This window comes from Vicugna pacos, chromosome 9 (assembly GCF_048564905.1).
Source record: "Vicugna pacos chromosome 9, VicPac4, whole genome shotgun sequence".
NCBI classification, from domain to species: Eukaryota; Metazoa; Chordata; class Mammalia; order Artiodactyla; family Camelidae; genus Vicugna; species Vicugna pacos.
This window is the reverse complement of record NC_132995.1, coordinates 15,332,875-15,352,594: the sequence shown is the minus strand read 5'-3', so window position 1 is coordinate 15,352,594 and position 19,720 is coordinate 15,332,875. Positions and strand designations below refer to the sequence as shown.

The 19,720-nt window shown below is 48.3% G+C and overlaps 2 protein-coding genes across 3 annotated transcripts; both read left to right on the top strand.

Annotated features, from left to right (window-relative positions):
• The first annotated feature begins 4,953 nt into the window (after positions 1–4,953).
• RBM42 (RNA binding motif protein 42) lies at positions 4,954–13,149 on the top strand. 2 transcript variants are annotated; one of them, XM_006217057.4, is made up of 10 exons: positions 4,954–5,200; positions 5,442–5,586; positions 7,609–7,693; positions 7,793–7,867; positions 9,536–9,601; positions 9,679–9,854; positions 10,320–10,652; positions 10,863–10,980; positions 12,618–12,812; positions 12,905–13,149. In XM_006217057.4, exons 1-10 carry the CDS (start codon positions 5,073–5,075, stop codon positions 13,015–13,017), a joined length of 1,434 nt encoding a protein of 477 aa, XP_006217119.2. In that variant the 5' UTR covers positions 4,954–5,072; the 3' UTR covers positions 13,018–13,149. The 2 variants fall into 2 exon arrangements, with proteins under 2 accessions (XP_006217119.2, XP_072823301.1); XM_072967200.1 differs by lacking the exon at positions 9,536–9,601 and having other exon boundaries at positions 9,700–9,854.
• Positions 13,150–16,812: 3,663 nt separating this feature from the next.
• ETV2 (ETS variant transcription factor 2) lies at positions 16,813–19,093 on the top strand. Its single transcript, XM_072968795.1, has 6 exons — positions 16,813–16,902; positions 16,997–17,110; positions 17,378–17,437; positions 17,688–18,146; positions 18,523–18,635; positions 18,874–19,093. The coding sequence occupies exons 1-6, from the start codon at positions 16,833–16,835 to the stop codon at positions 19,072–19,074; spliced, it is 1,017 nt and encodes a 338-aa protein (XP_072824896.1). The 5' UTR covers positions 16,813–16,832; the 3' UTR covers positions 19,075–19,093.
• Positions 19,094–19,720: the final 627 nt, after the last annotated feature.

Sequence of the window (19,720 nt, the reverse complement as noted above, 5' to 3'; positions counted from 1 at the left end):
AAAAAGAACAAGGTAAGAAGAAATGACAAACTAGGGGGGTGGGGGTTGCAATTTATACTATAAAGGGTATGTGTGTGCACACGTGTGTGTGTAGTGTCAAGGTGGAAAAGAATAATTCTAAATATAGAAAAGTGGGCAAAATATATATATGGACAATTCTCAGAAAATATGCTCAAACTCAATAAGAGAAAAGCAATTAAAACCCCACTTTGATATATATATTTCCCACCTATCAGACTGGGAAAAAGGAAACCCATAATTTTGGCAACTCACTCTGTTGGCAAGACTATGGGAAAACAGCAGTTTAATACGTAAGTGTACATGTAATATGGAACACCAGTGGGATAATCGCCAGCAAAACTATACATGCATTTGTTCTTTGCCCAAATGCTACTTAGAGAAATGTATTGCTAAGACATACTGGGTGAAATAAAGACTGTGGCACCTTGTACAAAACAACTAGACCATTTTCTTCAGAAGGTCAATGGGGGTAGGGTGGGAACTATTTTAGATTAAAAGAGATGACAACTAAATACAATGCAGAATCTTGATTGAATCATAGCGTTTTTAAAAAGTGAAAGTACATTTCCCCCTCCCCAAGACAACTGGGGAAATTTGAATATGAGGAATGGGGAGTTTGTATATTGGAAAATATTAGTATCTTTGTTAAATTTCTTTGGTGTGATAATGAAATGGTATTGTGGTTAGGTGGGAGAATATTCTTAGAATGTTGATGTGTATTGAAGTATTAAGGATGATGTCTGCAATTTTCAGATAGTCTTATTGTTCATAATAATACTGGTATTTTTATTTTGATAAAATATATAGTATAAAATTTTCAGACTCAACATTACATATTTTGAAATTATAGGTTGAAGCAAATAAGTAGCTATGCTAATGTTACTGGGGACTAAGATTTTTAATGCAAGTGAAAAGAGATACAGATATATAATCAAAGAAGTAAACACCCTGTCCGGGAGGGTATAGCTCAGTGGTAGAGTGTCTGCTTAGCATGCACAAGGTCCTGGGTTCCTTCCCCAGTACCTCCATTAAAATAAATAAATAAATAAGCCTAATTACCTCCCCCCCAAAAAAGAAAAAAAAGTAAACACCTTGTAATCTTCATTTGAATTGGAAATATAAGAATGAACTCATGGGTTTTTCTCTTTATATAAAATATATATATACATATGTATTCACACATATTGGGTCAAAAATATACAGAGAGAGTCAAAAGGACTCAAGAGACAATATGAAGGGGTTGCCACTGGGGACATTTTGAGCAGCAATTAGAATGAGTGCAATGATTTGAAGCGCATAAATAAGTTCATATTGATATTTATACACACAAACCTCATTGGTCACCTTTGAAGGGTGCTAGGAACCAACTCATTTCTTATTTTTCCCCCATAAAATAGGGAAAGAATCAAGCATTATTTTGTCTTTTTCCCTGTATGTGAACAAGTAACCTAATTCCTGAAAAGGGAGAATTTGTTTATAAAAATAACTAATAATTTTCAGAGAGAATGATAAAATTTGGAAATCACTATTTTCCATACATTAATGAAGTAATAGATCAAGGGCTGCTAAACTATTAGCAGAAAGGTTGATTGAGTTTTTTTAAATGGATGAAACAGGGTAACACTGCTGCTCAGTCTTGGCATCACCAAAGGAGGACAGTCAGGCATGTGCTCCTGACTGGATACAGTAGGATTCAATGGGATATATTACAACTGACTATCTCTTAAGTACTCTTTCACCAAATTAAATCTAAATCTAATCAAGCTTCTGTCACTTCAACATATAAGAAAGGGGAAAGGGGCAGGAAGGACCAAGTGAAACAATGTAGTTAGTTAAATCCAAAATGTGAGATATCCTATATAGGACAATTGATCAATCTAACAAATAGAAAGAAAGGAAAAGAAAAAGGGAAGGAGGAAGAAAAAGGCAGGAGGAGGGAAATTTTCAGGTTAAAAAAGACTTAAGATTTTAAAATCTGGAACAATTTGAGCAAAAAGCAACTAAAGTAGTACTGAATAAGAACCCAAAGTATAAAGTATCCATGAGTCCATACCGATATAAATGATTTAATAATTAAACCCCTGTGCAGATGTATTCCAAATTATAATTTATGTAGATATTTCACTCTCAAGGAGGTGGAGCTTAACTCCACCCCTTAATTTTGGGCTGTGCATAGTAACTTCCAAAGTGAAAAGGGAGTTTTTAAAAGTAACTTTATATAGAGAAAAAGGAACCCTCCTACACTGTTGGTGGAAATGTAAATTGGTGCAGCCACTATGGAGGACAGTATGGAGGTTCCTTAAAAAACTAAAAATGAGTTATCATATGATCCAGCAATCCCAGTCCTCGGCATATATCTGGAGAAAACTAACTCAAAAAGATACATGCACCCCAATGTTCATAGCAGCACATTTGCAATAGCCAAGACATGGAGCAACCTAAATGTCCATTGACAGGTGAATGGATGAAGATGTATACAATGGAATATTACTCGGCCATAAAAAAAGAATAAAATAATGCCTTTTGCAGCAACATGGATGGACCTAGAGATGATCATACTAAGGGAAGTTAAGTCAGAGAGAGAAAGAGAAACAACATATGATTTCACTTATATGTGGAGACTTTAAAAATTATACAAATGAACTTATTTACAAAACAGACTCACAGACATAGAAAACAAACTTATGGTTACCAAAGGGGAAAGTGGGGGAGACAAATTAGCCTGGGATTAACATATGCACACTACTATATATAAATAGATAAACAAGGATCTACTGTATAGCACAGGGAAATATATTCAGTATCTTGTAATAACCTATAATGGAAAAGAATCTGAAAAAAGAATATATATGTGTGTGTGTATATAAATATAACTAAATCACTTTGCTGTACTCCTAAAACTAACGTTGTAAATTGACTACACTTCAATAAAAAATAAGAATTTTTTAAAAAGTAAATAGCAAAAATAATTTTTTAAAAAGTAACTTTATAGTAGAGAAACCTGACAAGTGCTACCATAGGAGATCAAAGTTAACATTAATAATAATTCTGTTGATAGTATGTACTCATGATGAGGACTGCACTTTACCTGTATGGTCTTTCCCCCGCCAAAAAACATAAACCCCAGCCTAATGACTAGAAAAATATCTGACAGATCCCAAATGAGGAACATTCTACAAAATACATGACTAGTACTCAAAACCAATGTGAACAAATTAAAAAAAAATTTCTAAAAACCCAAAACAAAAAAAAGAAAAACATTAAAGAAATTTAAAAAAAAACCCAATGTGAACAAAAAATACTGTAAGCCATATCAGCAAACAAAGATTGCTGAAGCCATCAAGTCACCAGCCGCAGCTACCACCTCCCACATTAAGCTCAGGGTACAAACAAGCGCTTAGACAGCCCGGTCTACAGCCACCCACAATGGTGCACTCTGAGGGGACTCAGGATGTGAAAAGACAGGATACTGGCCCTAGATAGCTAGGTGCTTGTCAAAGGAATGATTTCAATGAGCCCAGACGTTTGCTCCTTCCCATACATAGAAAACGCTACATCCTCTAACTTGAGATGTCTGGTTTTCTTTTACAGTAATCTTTAATGTTCTGATTGACTGATTTTTGTTGTAAAACTCTTATATATCCTGGCTCCTCCCCTACCTCTTTGGAGCCGTCCCTCAGACCGATCTGAAAGGCTGTCATCCCGGGCCTGAAGGAGTTCAAGTCCTCAAAAATGTCCAGCGAAGGTTGTGCATTTTATTTCAGTCAACACCAACAATGCTTTAACAGAGCATTCATTTATGCTGATTCAAACAGACTTCAAGAATCCAAGGAAAACAATAAAAATAAGAAAGAGAGAGAAAAAAAAAAAAGACCAACCAACCAAATGCAACGTGTAGACCTTATTAGGATCCTGATTTTACAAAACTATTGTATAAAGACATTTTGAAGCAGGGAAAATTGAACATAATCTGAGTGTTGAATGTTACTAAGAAATTTTCTTGGGTGTGAAAATGCTAGGGGTGTAGCGTTTTTGGTTTTTGTTTTTGGAAATTTTTTTAAAATACTCCTCATCTGTTAGACATGAAGCAATTATGGGTGAATTGACTGCTATCTGGAATTTGTTTTCACATACTCCAGCAAAAAAATAAAAAGAGAAGTACAGACGAATCAAGAAGGGTAAAATATTAGTAACTGCTGAGAGACATATGGATGTTTCTTATATTATTCGCTCTACTGTTGTGTTTTTTAAAATACTCACAATAAAACATTTTGAGGACCGAAAAAAAAAAAAAGAGGCCAGCTGTGTCCCAAGAAAGCACGCAGAGACAAAACCTACACACGTTAGCTTCAGGGTTGACACATTTGACTATTCTCTCAGCCTTTGCATGAACTAATCCTCCTACCCAGAACATCTCTCATTTTCATCTAGCAAACTCTTCAGATGTCACCTCCTCCAGGAAGCTTGAATCAGGCGCCTCCTCTGAACTTTCCACATCATGTCCCTGGTTTTTCTGGGACTCACTGTAGCATGTCTGTCTACCCCAGAGTATAAACCCACTGCCCCCAGCTGTCTCCAGCCTCGCCCTGTCCTGGGATGATGCGGATTTCCGTATGTTTTAAAACTTCCGGAACGGGTCTAGCGGTGGGACGGAAGTTTGAACTTTCGTGAGTTCTCAACGGCCCAGTTACCACTTACGGACAGGGCCAACTGACTACATAGCCCTCCCCTCAGCTTGTCCTCCTCCATGAAGGCCTGGCCATCTCTCTTGGCTGCACTCTCAGAGACCGGGTTCTTCCGTTGACTCGTTTTTCCGGAACTCTGATTGGCCTATATACCTCCTTGGGGCGGGCCCTCTGGGTGTGGCCAGGTTCTCATTGGCCCTCGCTCCAAAGGCGAGCTTCATTGGCGTATGAAGTACCGGCGCCCGTCGCTTTCGCTGATACGTCATCCGCGGGCGCCCACCCTGACGAAGCCACAGAGTACACAGCGGAACCGGCGGAGGCCACTGACCTGAGGCGGTAGTAGCAGCGACAGCGACGGCAGCAGCGATGGCCGGGGCAGGGCCAGCCCCGGGACTCCCGGGGGCAGGAGGACCTGTGGTCCCGGGCCCTGGCGCCGGCATCCCGGGCAAGAGCGGCGAGGAACGCTTGAAGGAGATGGAGGCGGAGATGGCCCTGTAAGGCCCGCGACAGGGCTCGATAAAAGCCGTCCCCGAGCTAGAGCCATCGAGCCCTGGAGCGTTCAGGCCACTATAGGCCCCTACATATGTCTCTATTTTGGGGAAATGGGACTTTCGGGATTGTGAGGGCGGGAGTAAGAAGGAGAGGTTGGCAGGGGTGACGGCGCTGTCGCGATATACCCAGCGTTCAAGAATTGGAGCAGGGTCCTGAGCTGTGGTGTCTGTCCTGCTCCCCCAGGTTTGAGCAAGAAGTTCTGGGGGCTCCGGTAACCGGAATCCCAGCTGCTGTGCCTGCGGTGCCCACAGTCCCCACGGTAGAAGCGATGCAAGTCCCAGCAGCACCAGTGATCCGCCCAATTATCGCGACCAACACATACCAACAGGTACGGCTGAACTAAGGCATATAAGAGCACGATGTTTCCAACACAGTGTTTCTATACAGAGAGCTATTGACATGTTGGCTTGTTGATTAATTAGCATGACAAATATTTTATGTGCCAGGCATTGAGGACACAGTAATGACTAAGAAGAACAATATTTCTGCCCTTTGGGAGTTTATATTTTAGATCATCTTGTCCAGTAGAACCTTCTGCAATGATGGAATTGTCCTGTATCTATTTAAAATTTATATTAAAGTTAAATAGTTACTCAGCTTCATTAGTCACATTCAAGTACTCCATACCTAAATATATATGACTAGTGGAGAGAGACACTACTAAAAAGAAAGCAAGTAAATGAAACTTGCTCACTCTCTCAACACATAATTATTGGGCGCCATCTTTGCATTAGGCAGTATTCTAGGCACTAGGCATATAGCAGAGAATGAAATAGAGAAAAACAATCACTATGTTTTTAGAATTTACATTTTACTACAGAGAGACAGAATCAAAGTAGAGAAAGAAGGACAGGTTTTTCAGCCCTATCAGGTAAGGCCTTTCAGGGAGGCCTATCTAAGCAAAGATATAAAGGGCATGATACACTATGGAAAACAGTATGGCGGCTCCTTAAATAAGTAAAAATAGAGTTACCATATGATCCAGCAGTCCCACTCCTGGGCATATATCCAGAAAAGACAAAAACTCTAATTTGAAAAGATGCATGCACCCCAGTGTTCGTAGCAGCACTGTTTACAATGGCCAAGCATTGAAGCAACTTAAGTGTCCATCAGCAGATGACTGAAGAAAGAAGATGTGCTGTGTGTGTGTGTGTATAAAATTCTATTATGTATATGTATAATGGAATATTACTTGGCCATAAAAAGAATGAAATCTTAACCATTTGCAGCAACATGGATGGGCCCAGAGATTATACTGAAAGAAGTAAGTCAGACGGAGAAAGAACAATATTATATGATATCACTTATATGTGGAATCTAAAAAATAATGCAAATGAATTTATTTACAAAACAGAAACAGACTCACAGACATAGAAGACAAACTTATGGTTACCATAGGGGAAGGAGGGGGAGGGACAAATTAGGAGTATGAGATTAACAGATAACACACCACTATAAAGAAAATAGATAAACGACAAGTACCTACTGTATAGGTAATAGAACTATATTAATATCTTGTAATAAGCTATAATGAAAAAGAATTTGAAATATATATATGTGTATAACTGAGTCACTTTGCTGTACACCTGAAACTAACACAGTATTGTAAACCAAGTATACGTCAAAAGATCAATCAATCAAAGGCATGAGGGAGGGAACCATGCAGGTATCTGGGGGAAGGCATTCCCAGCAGAGAGAACTGCCAGTGCAAAGGCTACAAGGTAGATGCGTATTTGACATGTTCAAGGAACAGCAGGGGGAATAGTGTGGCTGGAGCAGAGTGAGCAAGGGAAAGGGTGGGTGGATGAAGACAGAGAGGTGATAGAGATGCGTCTAGTAGAGCCTTGTGGGCCACCATAAGGACCTTGGTTTTTACTCTGATTTTTTTTTTTAAGGATTTTGAGCAGAGGGGTGATATGATCCAACTTAGATATAAACAGGGTCGCTCTCTGTTTGGAAAACAAACTATAGGGTGCAAGGGAAGAATCAAGGAGACTGAAGAAGAGGCTACCATAACACTCTCAGCAAGAGACAGTGGCTTGGACCAGGATGGTCACACGGGAGATATGGAGGGCAAGCTGGACATAATTTCAGATAGTGCTGAATGCTTTGGGGGAGACACAATAGGGTGATGAGAGAAGTTGTAGCTGAGAGGGGCTGAGGACAGCTTTACCTAGTGTGATCCCAAAAGCCTCCCTGAAAAGTGACATTTAGCTAAGACCTAGACCTAAAGTTGACAGATAGCCCCACACAGTGCAAAGAATGAAACCTTTGGCCTCCCAGGGTGAGCCAGCCAGGGCAGCTTGTGGGCACTGAGTCAGGCCCCTCACCTCAACCTCCTCCCCAACAGGTCCAACAGACTCTGGAGGCCCGGGCAGCCGCTGCAGCCACAGTGGTTCCTCCCATGGTGGGTGGCCCACCTTTTGTAGGCCCAGGTAAGGAGCAGTGGGGTCGGAATCAGGGGATCAGGCAGGGTGGTGAAAAGGGATGTCTGGGACTCTTCTCCCACCATTCTCATCTCCCCCTCCCAACAGTTGGCTTTGGCCCTGGTGATCGGAGTCACCTGGACAGTCCAGAAGCTCGAGAAGCCATGTTCCTGCGGCGAGCAGGTAGGTCTGGGGCCAAGGAATCCCACGTTTAACTAAGCACTCTTGTTTCGACTACTTCACCCTCTCCATTTCATCCCCACCTTGGTATCGTCTTTCTAAAGCACCAACTTGATTGTGTACTTAGTCAGTTTGGCCTTAATAAGGCTGCACTTGATCATTGCAAACCAGCCCCCTTACTGTCACTCCTAATCCCCCACCTTTGCTATGTTTCTTCACAGCACTTAATACTTTATAACAAGCTTTACAATTTGCTTCTTTATTATGGGTATCATCTTTTGCTTTCTCTAAAATACAAGCTCTGTGAGAGGCTAAAGTCTTGGGGCCTGCCACCTAGTGAGAATTACATGTTCTCTGTTGATGGGATGAACAGACAAGCACCTATGCCCTTCCCCTGGCAGTCAAGACCCTACATCACCTGGTCCCTTTCAGAGAGAGATCTCCATTTCCTCCCCGGGAGCCCCCCATATTGCTGTATGTCCCAGCACTGCTTTTGTTGAGGTCCCTTCTCTCCCCTGCTCACTGTTACCCAACTTTCATCTTCCAAAACCTATCAACTAAACCAAAATCAACTAAAATAGCCTCTCCCTAGGTCATTCTTACTTTTTGTTGTTGAGATAACCTTTATACACACAGTCAGTTTTTGTGACATTACTTTCTTATGTGTATGAAAAGGATATGCGTTCTGTAAAGTTCTAGTATAATCTCTATTGGATCAAACTTGTTAATTGGGTTACTTAAATCCTGTTACACTTTTTAATCTGCTATCTGAGGTGGTTTAATACATCTTATACTTCAGTAAGGGGTTTTTTGTTCTTGTTTTTTTGAGGAGGACGTAATTGCGTTTGCTTGTTTTATTTTTGGAAGAGGTACTGGGGATTGAACCCAGGACCTCGTGCATGCTAAGCATGAGCTGTACCCTCCTTCTCACTTTAGTAAGATTTTAGTCAAAATGCAAATCTGACCTAGTCCCGTTCCCCAGCTTCCAACCCTGCTGTGGCTCCCCAGTGCCCTCCGGAGGACATCCACAGCTCAGCCAACTAGACTCTGCTTGGATGCCTACTGACTTGACCATTCTCTTATGATGCTTTCCAGCTCCTGACTTGCTCTATTACAATTGCATTAAACTGAAGAGGGAAAAATTTCTATCTCAAAATGTTCTCCTTGCCAGTAATATTCCCACTTACTCTTTTCCTGACCAACTCTTCCTTATCCTTTGGGTCTCAGCTGACAGGTCCCTTTCTCCAGGAAGGCCTCTGTAGTCCTCCTGGGTAGGTCCTGAGGTTCTTCTGGGTTCCTACTGCTTCCCAGGCTTCCCCCTGCAGCCTCAGATCACCCTGCCTGGGCTTTACCCCATCCCCGCCCTGATCTCTCTGGCTGTCACTGCCTTGTGATGGGTCTGTTCCCTCCTACTCTGGACCAGGAGCTCGCAAAGAGCCCTTGGGCTTTAGATGTGTCCCTGGCATTGCCCTGGACAGGTCCAGGCCCAGAGGAGATCAGTATTGGTAAATTTTTACTGAATGAACAAGTGAAAAGACCCCTGCATCTCCCAGAAGGCTCCCCTTACTCTTCTCCAGGACTTCTTGGATGCTGAGAGTACTCACAGGCAAACACCTTGCCCCAAGTGCCCCAGTCCCCCATGACACACACCCCCATCTATCTCTCCCACAGCTGTGGCCCCCCAGAGGGCCCCTATCCTGCGTCCAGCCTTCGTCCCTCACGTGCTACAGAGAGCAGGTGAGGGGGCCAGGGTCATCATCCCTGCCACATAACTCCCCCCAAGCCCTCCGACTCCCCCACTAACACCCTGACAGATTCTGCTCTTTCTTCTGCAGCAGGTGGACCCCGCCCTATGGCCCTGCGGCCCCCTCACCAGGCCCTGGTGGGCCCCCCTCTGCCTGGGCCGCCTGGACCACCTATGATGCTGCCACCAATGGCTCGGGCCCCGGGGCCCCCCCTGAGCTCCATGGCTGCTCTGAGGCCTCCTCTGGTGAGTGCGGACAGGCAGCTGAGGGTCAGAGGTGCAGTGGGCAGGGAGACCCTCAATCCTGGCCTGCTGGTTTATGTCTACCAAGTCTGCCTTCTCCCCTGGTTTTTTGTGTCTCTGCCTCTTCCCCTGGTTTTTTGTATCTCTACCTTCTCACTCTCTGACTTTGTCTCTGTCTTTCCCTGTTTCTTTCTGTGGCCAAATCTTTCTGTGTTTTTGCTTTGTTTTTTTCTGTTGTAGGGAAATTAAAGAGAGAAACACAAGTTATAGGTGTATGTCTCTCTCTGTATATCTGTTTTTTCCTTTGAACTATCCCTGTGTCCATCTCTAACTAGAGACTCCCTTGTCTGTCTAGGTGTCTCTTTCCTGCTCTCAGGCCCCCAGGGCTTTGCTCTTATATGGGATGGGGATGGAAGTAAGGTCTTAGCCTGTGACCTTGCCCCCTTCACACCCTCCTTTTGTCTACAGGAAGAGCCAGCAACACCCCGAGAGCTGGGCCTAGGCCTGGGGTTGGGCCTGAAAGAGAAAGAAGAAGCTGTGGTGGCAGCGGCAGCTGGGCTGGAGGAGGCTAGTGCAGCAGTGGCTGTGGGGGCAGGAGGCGCCCCAGCTGGCCCTGCAGTCATTGGGCCCAGCCTACCACTGGCCCTCGCCATGCCTTTGCCTGAGCCTGAGCCCCTGCCCCTCCCACTGGAGGTTGTGCGAGGCCTGCTGCCTCCACTGCGCATTCCTGAGCTCCTGTCCCTGCGACCGAGACCCCGGCCCCCACGACCTGAGCCACCCCCTGGTCTCATGGCTCTTGAGGTAAGCAGGGAGTAGAGCAGTGCAGAGACAGAAAAGGCTGGTTGGGCAGAGAGGAGTCCATGGGTTTCCTCACACAGAAACACATGTAGTCTTCTATCCATGGAGGCAGGAGGGCCAGGGGGCAGAGCAAAGTGGGAAAGCCTGAAGCAGGCAGATCAGTCCAGGAGACTCCAACATCAAGCCCTTTGCTCCCCATCCCTTTCCCTGCAGGTCCCAGAGCCTCTGGGTGAGGACAAGAAGAAAGGGAAGCCAGAGAAATTGAAACGCTGCATTCGCACTGCAGCTGGGAGCAGCTGGGAGGACCCCAGCCTGCTGGAGTGGGATGCAGGTATGTGGGCTCAAGTGCAGGGTCCTGCACTGCTCAGCTAAAGGAAGGTGAAGGCCAGGCACCTCGTGGAGGGCTGGACTGTGGCTCTGCGGGGGCAGGCCCTCACCCAGCCACTGAACAGGACTCAGTGGAGAGGACTGGTGCCCAGGACCTTCTGGCCTCTGTTTTATTCATCAGGGGCCAGGCTTGCTAAAGGTGGAAGAGAATTTTTTTCCTCGTAACTTTTTATGGAAATTTTTAAATACTGAATTGCACAGTGAACAACTGGATTCCGCAAATAACATCTTGCTGTATTCACTTTATCCTTTCGTGTATCTTTTTTTGGGTCTTTGCTCAACCATTTGAAGCAAATTATAAGTGAACTTATCACTTCACTTCTAAATACCTCAGTATTCATCTAAGTGATATTTTCTTTCATATCATTACACCATTAACACATCTAAGAAAATTAACAATAATTCTGTGGTATCTCATATTCTGTTTATATTCAGATTTTCCCAGTTGTCCCCAGTCTTATTACAGCTGTTTTCCCCCTGAACCAGTTTTATGTCACTCCATTATCTTTTAATGAGAATTGTCTCCCTCCTACTGCTTTGTCCTGTGTAAAAGTTTTTTGAAGTATTCAGGCCAGTTCGTTTGTAGAAGTTTCTACCCTCTGAGTTTGTCAGATTATTTCCACCTGGGGTGGCCTAACTTGCTCTCAAAGAGTGTCCTTAATCACCACAGAAGCTGTGGACCAGCCACAGTGGTAGCCAAGGAAAGGGGCCTACCTCCCATCCTAGTCTTTGACTTCTGCCTCTTTTCCTGGGTCTGTCTGTCCACCCCAGGCCAGAGCCCTGGCAACATCAGCCCAAACATGGCCAGTGCAGGCTGTAGACCCTAGTTCTGTGACCTTGGGCAAGTCACTTAGCCCTTCAAGCCTCATTTTCCTCATCTCCAACAAGGGGATAATAATAGTGTGTGCTCATGGGGGAAGGGATTCTTTAAGCTTGAGCACATGTGGTTGAGGCTCAGGCCCAGCCCAGGGGATATGTCCAGGAGTGGCAACTGAGGTTGGCCTTGGAGAACAATCGGGCAGTGTGTTCAGTTTTCAGGAACTCAAAGGGGGATTAGAGTGGGCTTTGCAGAGGAAGCAGAGCTGATGAAGTCTGTGGTACTGGGGTGCCGTTATGGGAGCCAGTGGGTGTCTGAGACCCAGGGGATATCCATAGGGAGGTGTTCAGGAAAGTAAAGGATGCTAAGGGCTCTGAAGACAGGCCAGGGCTGGGATGACGAAGTTAGGACTCATGGGAATGGGTGCAGTGAGGACTCTGGAGCCAGATGCCTGAGTTCTTATCCCAGCTCTGCCGCTTCCTGATTAACTTTGGGCAGGTGACTAGACCTCTGTTTTTGATGTAAAGGGTTGTTGGAAGTGCCAGATGTGTAAAACCTTATGGATGCTTACCAGAGAGCCTCGTACCCAGTAAATACTTTACAGGCTTTGGCTGTTACAACTAAGAGGGCCCCAGGCAGAGACCGCTGGGGATACAGAGGGAGGAGGGCTTGAGGGATGCCTCCTGAGAAGGTGGGGCTATTTAAATAAGGCAGGCACTGGGCCAGACATCTGCATCCTCTGACCTCCTCTCTCCCAATCCCAGATGACTTCCGGATCTTCTGTGGGGATCTGGGCAATGAGGTGAACGATGACATCTTGGCACGAGCCTTCAGCCGCTTCCCATCCTTCCTTAAGGCTAAGGTGATCCGTGACAAGCGCACAGGCAAGACTAAGGGCTATGGCTTTGTCAGCTTTAAGGACCCCAGCGACTACGTACGCGCCATGCGTGAGATGAATGGTGAGTGAGGCCTCCCTGAGGGTCCTTGGGCATGGTAGGCATCTGGCCTGAGCCTGACCCCAAGCTTGACCTTGAACCTTCTATTCCCCCAGGGAAATATGTGGGCTCACGTCCCATCAAGCTGCGCAAGAGCATGTGGAAGGACCGAAACCTGGACGTGGTTCGCAAGAAGCAGAAGGAGAAGAAGAAATTGGGCCTGAGATAGGGTCGGTGGCCGGGCACCCGCTTCCACCTGGCTGGGCGCTGGCTCCTCCCTGCAGTTCTTTGGAAAACCCTCAACTATCCACCCACCCATCCTCCCCCAAAACCAGTTTCAATAAATTTACGTTCATTTCCATCCCTGGCTGGGCTTAGATGCACTCTTTGGGGAGCAGGGCTTAGCATCCCCCACCTGGGAGTAGTGGGGAAGCCTTGGAAGTTTATGCAGACAAACATGAAGATGGCATTTTTCGGTCCCTGCCACATGAGCTCTTAAGTGCATGTTGATTGCAGCCGCTCCACAGAGAAAGAAGTGGAGGCTCTGGCAAAGCCAAGCCAAGGCTCAGACCTGTGATCTTCTGACTCCAGCTTGTGTTCTCGGTACCAAGGTAGGGGCCCTGCCCTCCCAGAGCTCACAGCTTTCCAGGCTTTTGTCCATTCAGCAAACTCTCACCGCAGGTCTGGACAGTGCTGGGGACACAGTGGTGACGTAAACAGGGAACAGGCCCTGTTCCCTCCAAGCTCATGGTCCAGGGGTAAGAAGCCTGTTGCAACACAGTGAGAGTCCAGAGTGGTTGGGGTTGGGATGGGGGAGCCCAGGGAGGGAGTCACGGTGGGCTTCTTAAAGGAACTGGCCAGTTCTGAGGCTGTCTCATTCTCTTGCTGTTTACCCGCCTAGTCTCTGCAGTTCTCACCCTCTGGTAGCTGAGACTCTTCCAGTTTCTTCACTCTACCAAAACCCAGCTGACTTGTCTTGCTCTGTGTCTGTTTGTGTCTCTCTCCCTGTTTCTCTGAGTGCCCCTCTGTTTCTTGTTTCTAAGTGTCTGCATCTCTCTGAGTCTCTATTCTCTCTGTATCTGTGAGTCTCTCCCTCACTTTTTTCCCAGCTCCAAGCTTGTCTCTGCCTGTCTGAACAAGTATCCATGCAGAATGTTGAATGCCAAACTAAGTGCTCAGACTTTACCTTGAAGGCAGCAGAGACAAAGTTCAAGCAGGGCAACACAGATTTACACTTTACAAAAAGCTCTTGAGACTCCCATGTTGTGGGCTCAGGTCCTAGAAGGAGGCTGGAGCAAGGACCGGGCAGAAGAGGAAGATGGTATGGTTCAGGCATGGGGAGGGGATGAGGGTCTCCCAGGGGCATAGCCATTAGAACCCTGGTTTGGGAAGGGGATTGTGGGGGAGGGAAGAAACAATGCCCAGGCCCCTCAGGGAAGCCAGTCACCCAGGAGAGGTGTCAGATTTCCTCTGTTCCTGTCTTCCTCCCTTACTGCCTCCTCTGACGTCACATTTTCCAGTCTGGTTAGAGGGCTGAGGACCTCCCTTCGATGGCAGGAAGTGTCCTTCAGGCTTCTGCCACCTGGCCTGGACCACCCAGCCCCAGAACCCTCAAACCCTACCCCCCACCACATCACTAGCCCTCCCTACTCCTGACTCCCTTCTGTTCACTATGGGCAAGGAAGAGGAATGATTCCAGAAAGAAGGGTTTTCTGTGTGCATTTCAGTCCTGAGGGGAGAGAGAGAGATCAGTCACGGGGTTGAGAGGCAGATGGAGGGGATGTAGCGAGCAGAGACAGAGATGGGGAGGGAGGCAGAAAGGAAGAAATGGGAACTGTGGGCCAGAGGCAGTCAATGGCAAGGAAGATGGGGAGAAAACAGAGAGGGAAGGAGATGGAAACATACAGAGCTAGAGAGAGGAACACAAAGACAGATTGGCAGGGACTGAGACATCAGGAGAGACTGGGTAACAAGGCCTTGTTGTCTGGCCTAGTACAACAGAGACCCAGGGCCAGGGACACCAACCACAGGCAGAGAGACATGGAGAGACAGACACATACAGACAGGAGAGAGATCAGCTTCAGGAAGAGGAGGTCCTGGGCCTGGTGGGGCAAAGCAGGTCAGGACTCCTTTCAGACCCCTGGGTTAGATGGATGGAGGTACCGGTGATGCATGAGGGCTCCGTGGTTCACCTAACACTGGGTCCAATCCCAGTACCACCCCCCAACCAGCCACGGTGTGACCTAGTAAGTGGCTCTCCCTCTTGAGGCCCTGTCTCCCTAGCGTGACATGGACAGAAAAGCAGTGGCCAGCCTATAATGAAAAGGAATATATATATATATATATACACACACACACACATATACATATACATATACACATACACATACATATACACATACATATACATATATATCACTGAATCACTATGCTGTACACCAGAAATTAATATAACTCTGTAAGCCAACTATACTTCAATTAAAAAATTAAATTAACCATTAAAAAAAAAAAAGCAGGGCCCACACCCCAACTCCTCCCACCCCCAGAATGGCAAGTGGTTGGTGATCAAGCTAGGTGAATATTGGAATGTGCCCATATTAAAGAGGTTATTTTTAATGGTAAATATTTACTTATTAATATAGCAGCATGGGTACAAGCACAGACTCTGAAGCCAAGCTACCTGGGTTTAGGGTTGCCAGATTTAGGAAACAAAAATACAGGGCACCTACTTAAATGTGAACTTAGGATAAACAACAAATAATTTTTTAGAATAAGTGTGTCCCAAATGTTGCATATGTATATGTATATGATCCATGTATACATGGCTTGTTTTTTTTTTTCTGAATCATTTGAAACAAGTTACAGACATCATAACACTTCACCCCAAAATATCTCAGTGTTCATTTCCTTACAGAGATAGCTGTCATATCATAACACCATTAGCACATCTAAGAAAATGACTTATTCTATATCATATTCAGCCATACTCAAATTTTCCCATGTATCCCAAACTATTATAGCATGGAAGGGCATGTATTCTGGACATGAAGAAAAGTGGGAGGAAGCCCTCCTCAATTTCCCCTTTCATAATATAGGGATAAAACTAGTACCTACCACACAGGAGGATTAAACAAAGGCCCATGGCACAGTTGATGGCATGCAATGAGCCCCCAATATATGTTAGCTACTATTACTATTGTTATCATTTATATTGTTGATGTTACAGCCCTCGGAAGCAGCCCCAGAACTTCCTCCTCAAAGCCCTCAGAAGGGGAGAACTGGGCCTGGTCAAGGATCCCAGGTCGACATACCCCCACCATATCCCCCGCAGGCCCCCTGTGGATTGTGACGTCAGTCAACCAAGGGTCTGGCCGGAAATCCCCCTTCCTGTTGCAGATAAGCCTGGCGCAGCCCAGCTGACCCCAGGCCTTTCTCCCCCACCATCCCCCATGTCGCAGGATCAAGCCCCCAAGACAGAGAACCTGTCCACCAAACCCTCTGCCCCACCCGAGTCACCCTGGAAACATCCCTCTGCACCCCCAGGTCTCACCCAGCCCACTGTTCCCCAAGCTCCTGTCCAAGTACAAGCCACCCCTGCAGCAGGACAGCCCCAGCTACCAGGGAGGCCAGTGGCCATCCCTGGAGGGGGTGGGGCGGGGGGAATAGATTGGTCCCGCCTTGGTCTTGCAACTCGACCCCAGCTGTGACCCCAAGCTCTGACGTCTTGGAAAATTTCCCCCTGCTCAGGCCCCCAGGGGAGGGTGTGCATGGTATGAAATGGGGCTGAGACCCCTGACTGGGGGCAGAGGGACCTGCCAGAGGTGAGCCATGAAGTGGGGACTGGGTGTCTGGGGGCCTGGATTCCTGGTCTGAGAGAAAAGGACACTGGAAGCCAAGATTCCAGGGTCCTGGGGAAGGAGGGAGCAGAAGCCTGGACTCCTTCTGAGGGAAGCAAGGGATGGGACCCAGACTCCAGGGTCCTAAGTGTCACCAGCTCACCCTGTGCCCTCCCTCCCCCCCCCAGAATATTCACAACAGGCATCCATGGATTTGTGGAACTGGGATGAAGCATCACCACAGGAAGTGCCCCTGGGGCACAGGCTGTCAGGGCTGGGTAGGCTGCTGGGGCTGAGACAATGTGTGTGGGGAGGGTACCCATGTGGCAGCCTCCACCGACCCTGACGGGGCTCTAATCTTATTGCCTGCAGAAGCTGAACTCGACTTCTATTTCCCTGAACTGGCACTCCAAGGGGACACGCTGACAGCAGAGACAGACTGGAAAGGTGGCTGTGGGCTGGGGCCCCTGAGTGCTGGGGAAGAAGGTGAGAGGCTGGGCTCCGCTGTCTGAGGGAGCAAGGAGGTGTGCCTGGATTCCTGGGGTCGAATGGGGAGAGTGGTGTGGGCTTGAATTCCTGAAGCTGAAGGAGGAGGGGACCAGGGTCCTGAGTCCCAGGTCTGAGTGAGTAGTGGCTGGGGGTAACAACTCTCAGCCCCCGACAAATAAAGACCACTGGGTGAGAGGCTGAGTGGAGTCTCTAGTCATTGCTCACACCCTTCCCTAAACTCAGCTACGTCCTTACACCCCGCAGGGCTCCCACAGCCGAACTGGGCCTCCGCATTACCGTACCCAGAAGCTCCATGGGGGGCGGGTGAGTGTGTGCGGAGAGGCGGGGTGTGGAGGGGACCGGGGTCCCTCACTGTGACTAGAGGTTTAGACTCCCCGATCTTTGAGGGGTCACGGGGCTAGGACGGGGGACGCCTGTGAACTCCAGGTGGCATGACCTAGATACGGGAGCCTGGGGGCCCCAGGAGCCAGAGCTGAGACTCCCAGAATCCCCAAGGGGGCCAGGGATCCCGACATCTGGGCTCCTCTCACTTGGGGTCCGTTCCTCCTCACAGAGCCAGCCCCTCAGGCTCTTCCGTGGTCGGGAGACTGGACAGACCTGGCGAACACCAGCTCGGTCCCTTGGAGCCCCGTCTCCCAGGCCCTGGGCCCCGCCCCCTTGGCTGGCTCTGAAGGGGCAGCTGGCCAGAACTGCGCCATCTCCACGGGGGGTGCCAACTCGTGGTCGCGAGCCCAGGTCGCCGCCAGCTCCACCAGCTGGAACTGTTCTCTGGGCCCCGACGGCCCCACCTACTGGGGCAAGGGCCTGGGAGGAGGACCGCGCGCCGACTCTACCATTTCGTGGGGCGGGCCCGCGGGCTCGGACTATACCATCTCCTGGGACTCGGGGCTGCCAACGGATTGCACCACCTTTTCGAAAGGGTACCAGAACTCAGCTCTCACAGCATCCTCCGAAACGAGCCAGCAGTCGGACAGCGCGACCTCGGCTCGTTATCCGAAAAGTAACCACAGAGGTGAGGCCCGCGAGATTTTGGAGAGTGAAGCCAGAGTCTAGTGAGGCGGGGCCTAGGCGCCTAAGGGGGTGGGACCCAGCAAACTGGTGGTGAAGGGGCTGGGTTTAGATACGCAAGCGCTCCAGTGAGGAGGGGGCAGTGGCCCTCACTCCTGAGTCTTGAGGGAGAGAACTGACACTCGTAGTCTTCCAGGGAGCTAGGGATGAGGACGTAAGCTCCTGGATTTTGTGAGAAAAAAGAGATGAGGGTCCGGATGCCTGGGTCCCCGAGGCCAACTCTTGGGTCCCTTATATGGAGAGGGAGATCCGGACTCCTAGGTCATCGAAGCGACATGGTCTGGGGCCAGGAAACCTGAATGTTCACCTGCCTCCTGCAGGTCCCATTCAGCTGTGGCAGTTTCTCCTTGAGCTGCTCCACGACGGAGCGCGTAGCAGCTGCATCCGCTGGACCGGCAACAGCCGCGAGTTCCAACTGTGCGATCCCAAAGAGGTGGGGCAGCTTCCCAGGCTGGCCAAATCCCTCCCTGGTCTCCTCCTGTTTCACTTAGCCCTGCCCATTCGCTCTGCTTAGCACAGACCTAGGCCCCGCCCCCAGCCTCGCTCCCATCTCATTTCGGTTCTGCCAGGCCTAACCCCTGTGTGGCTTGTACCAGAACCCCGCCCCACCCGCCCATTGTCTAGCCCCGTCCCCTCCCACCCTCTCGGACTAAGCCGGGCTTCCGCCCTAGGTGGCGCGGCTGTGGGGCGAGCGCAAGAGGAAGCCCGGCATGAATTACGAGAAGCTGAGCCGAGGCCTGCGCTACTACTACCGGCGTGACATCGTGCGCAAGAGCGGGGGGCGCAAGTACACGTACCGCTTTGGGGGCCGTGTGCCTGGTCTAGCCTATCCTGACCGCATGGGGGGCGGGCAGGGAGCAGCGACCCAATAAAAATAATCCGTCAAGCCTCGTTGTGCGTGCTGACATCCTTCCCACTGATATTGCCTAGATCCACTAGACAGCCTGTGCGCACCACCAACACCCCACATCGCCCCCTAGCCAACATGTGTGATCCCTAGACGCACCGTGAGGGAAACAGACCCCGATCCTTAGGGAAACTACTGTGTGCTCACTGTGTGATGGGACACGCAGAAGAATCAACCTCAGACCCCATAGGATCTGCCTACCGTGTGCCTGCCCTGTACTGGGACTTGTACAGGAATCAGACCCAGTAACTAACTTTCCAAACTACCTACTGCGTCCCCTTGAAGGGAGGCCTCAGACTCCAAAAAGGGCTTACTATATGCCCTCCCTGTGCTAGGGATCATCAAGGAATTAGACCTAGTGTTTGCCCCGCAAAACCACCTCCTCTGTTTCCCCACCCCAAGTTGGGGGCCATAGAATTCAGACCCCCAAGGATAGCCTACTCCGCGTCTACTCAGAACCTGCTGAGTGGTCCTCCTGCGGGTAATGCTGGGGATTCAGCAGTGACCAAGACAACCCTGCATCCTGCCCTTAGGGAGTTCACAGTCCAGTGGGGAGACAGACCCATCACCAGATAGGGCCAGCCAAGAGTGGTCAGAGCTGGGATGGGGAA

Bases quoted from the DNA above. Each gene is read 5' to 3' on its own strand.
- RBM42 (XM_006217057.4), top strand. From the start codon at position 5,073: ATGGCCGGGGCAGGGCCAGCCCCGGGACTCCCGGGGGCAGGAGGACCT. The intron at 7,868-9,535 runs GTAGGTCTGGGG...TCTCTCCCACAG, and splicing joins CATGTTCCTGCGGCGAGCAG to CTGTGGCCCCCCAGAGGGCC. The intron at 9,602-9,678 runs GTGAGGGGGCCA...ACACCCTGACAG, and splicing joins TCACGTGCTACAGAGAGCAG to ATTCTGCTCTTTCTTCTGCA.
- ETV2 (XM_072968795.1), top strand. From the start codon at position 16,833: ATGGATTTGTGGAACTGGGATGAAGCATCACCACAGGAAGTGCCCCTG. The intron at 17,438-17,687 runs GTGAGTGTGTGC...TCCTCCTCACAG, and splicing joins AGAAGCTCCATGGGGGGCGG to AGCCAGCCCCTCAGGCTCTT. The intron at 18,147-18,522 runs GTGAGGCCCGCG...TGCCTCCTGCAG, and splicing joins TCCGAAAAGTAACCACAGAG to GTCCCATTCAGCTGTGGCAG.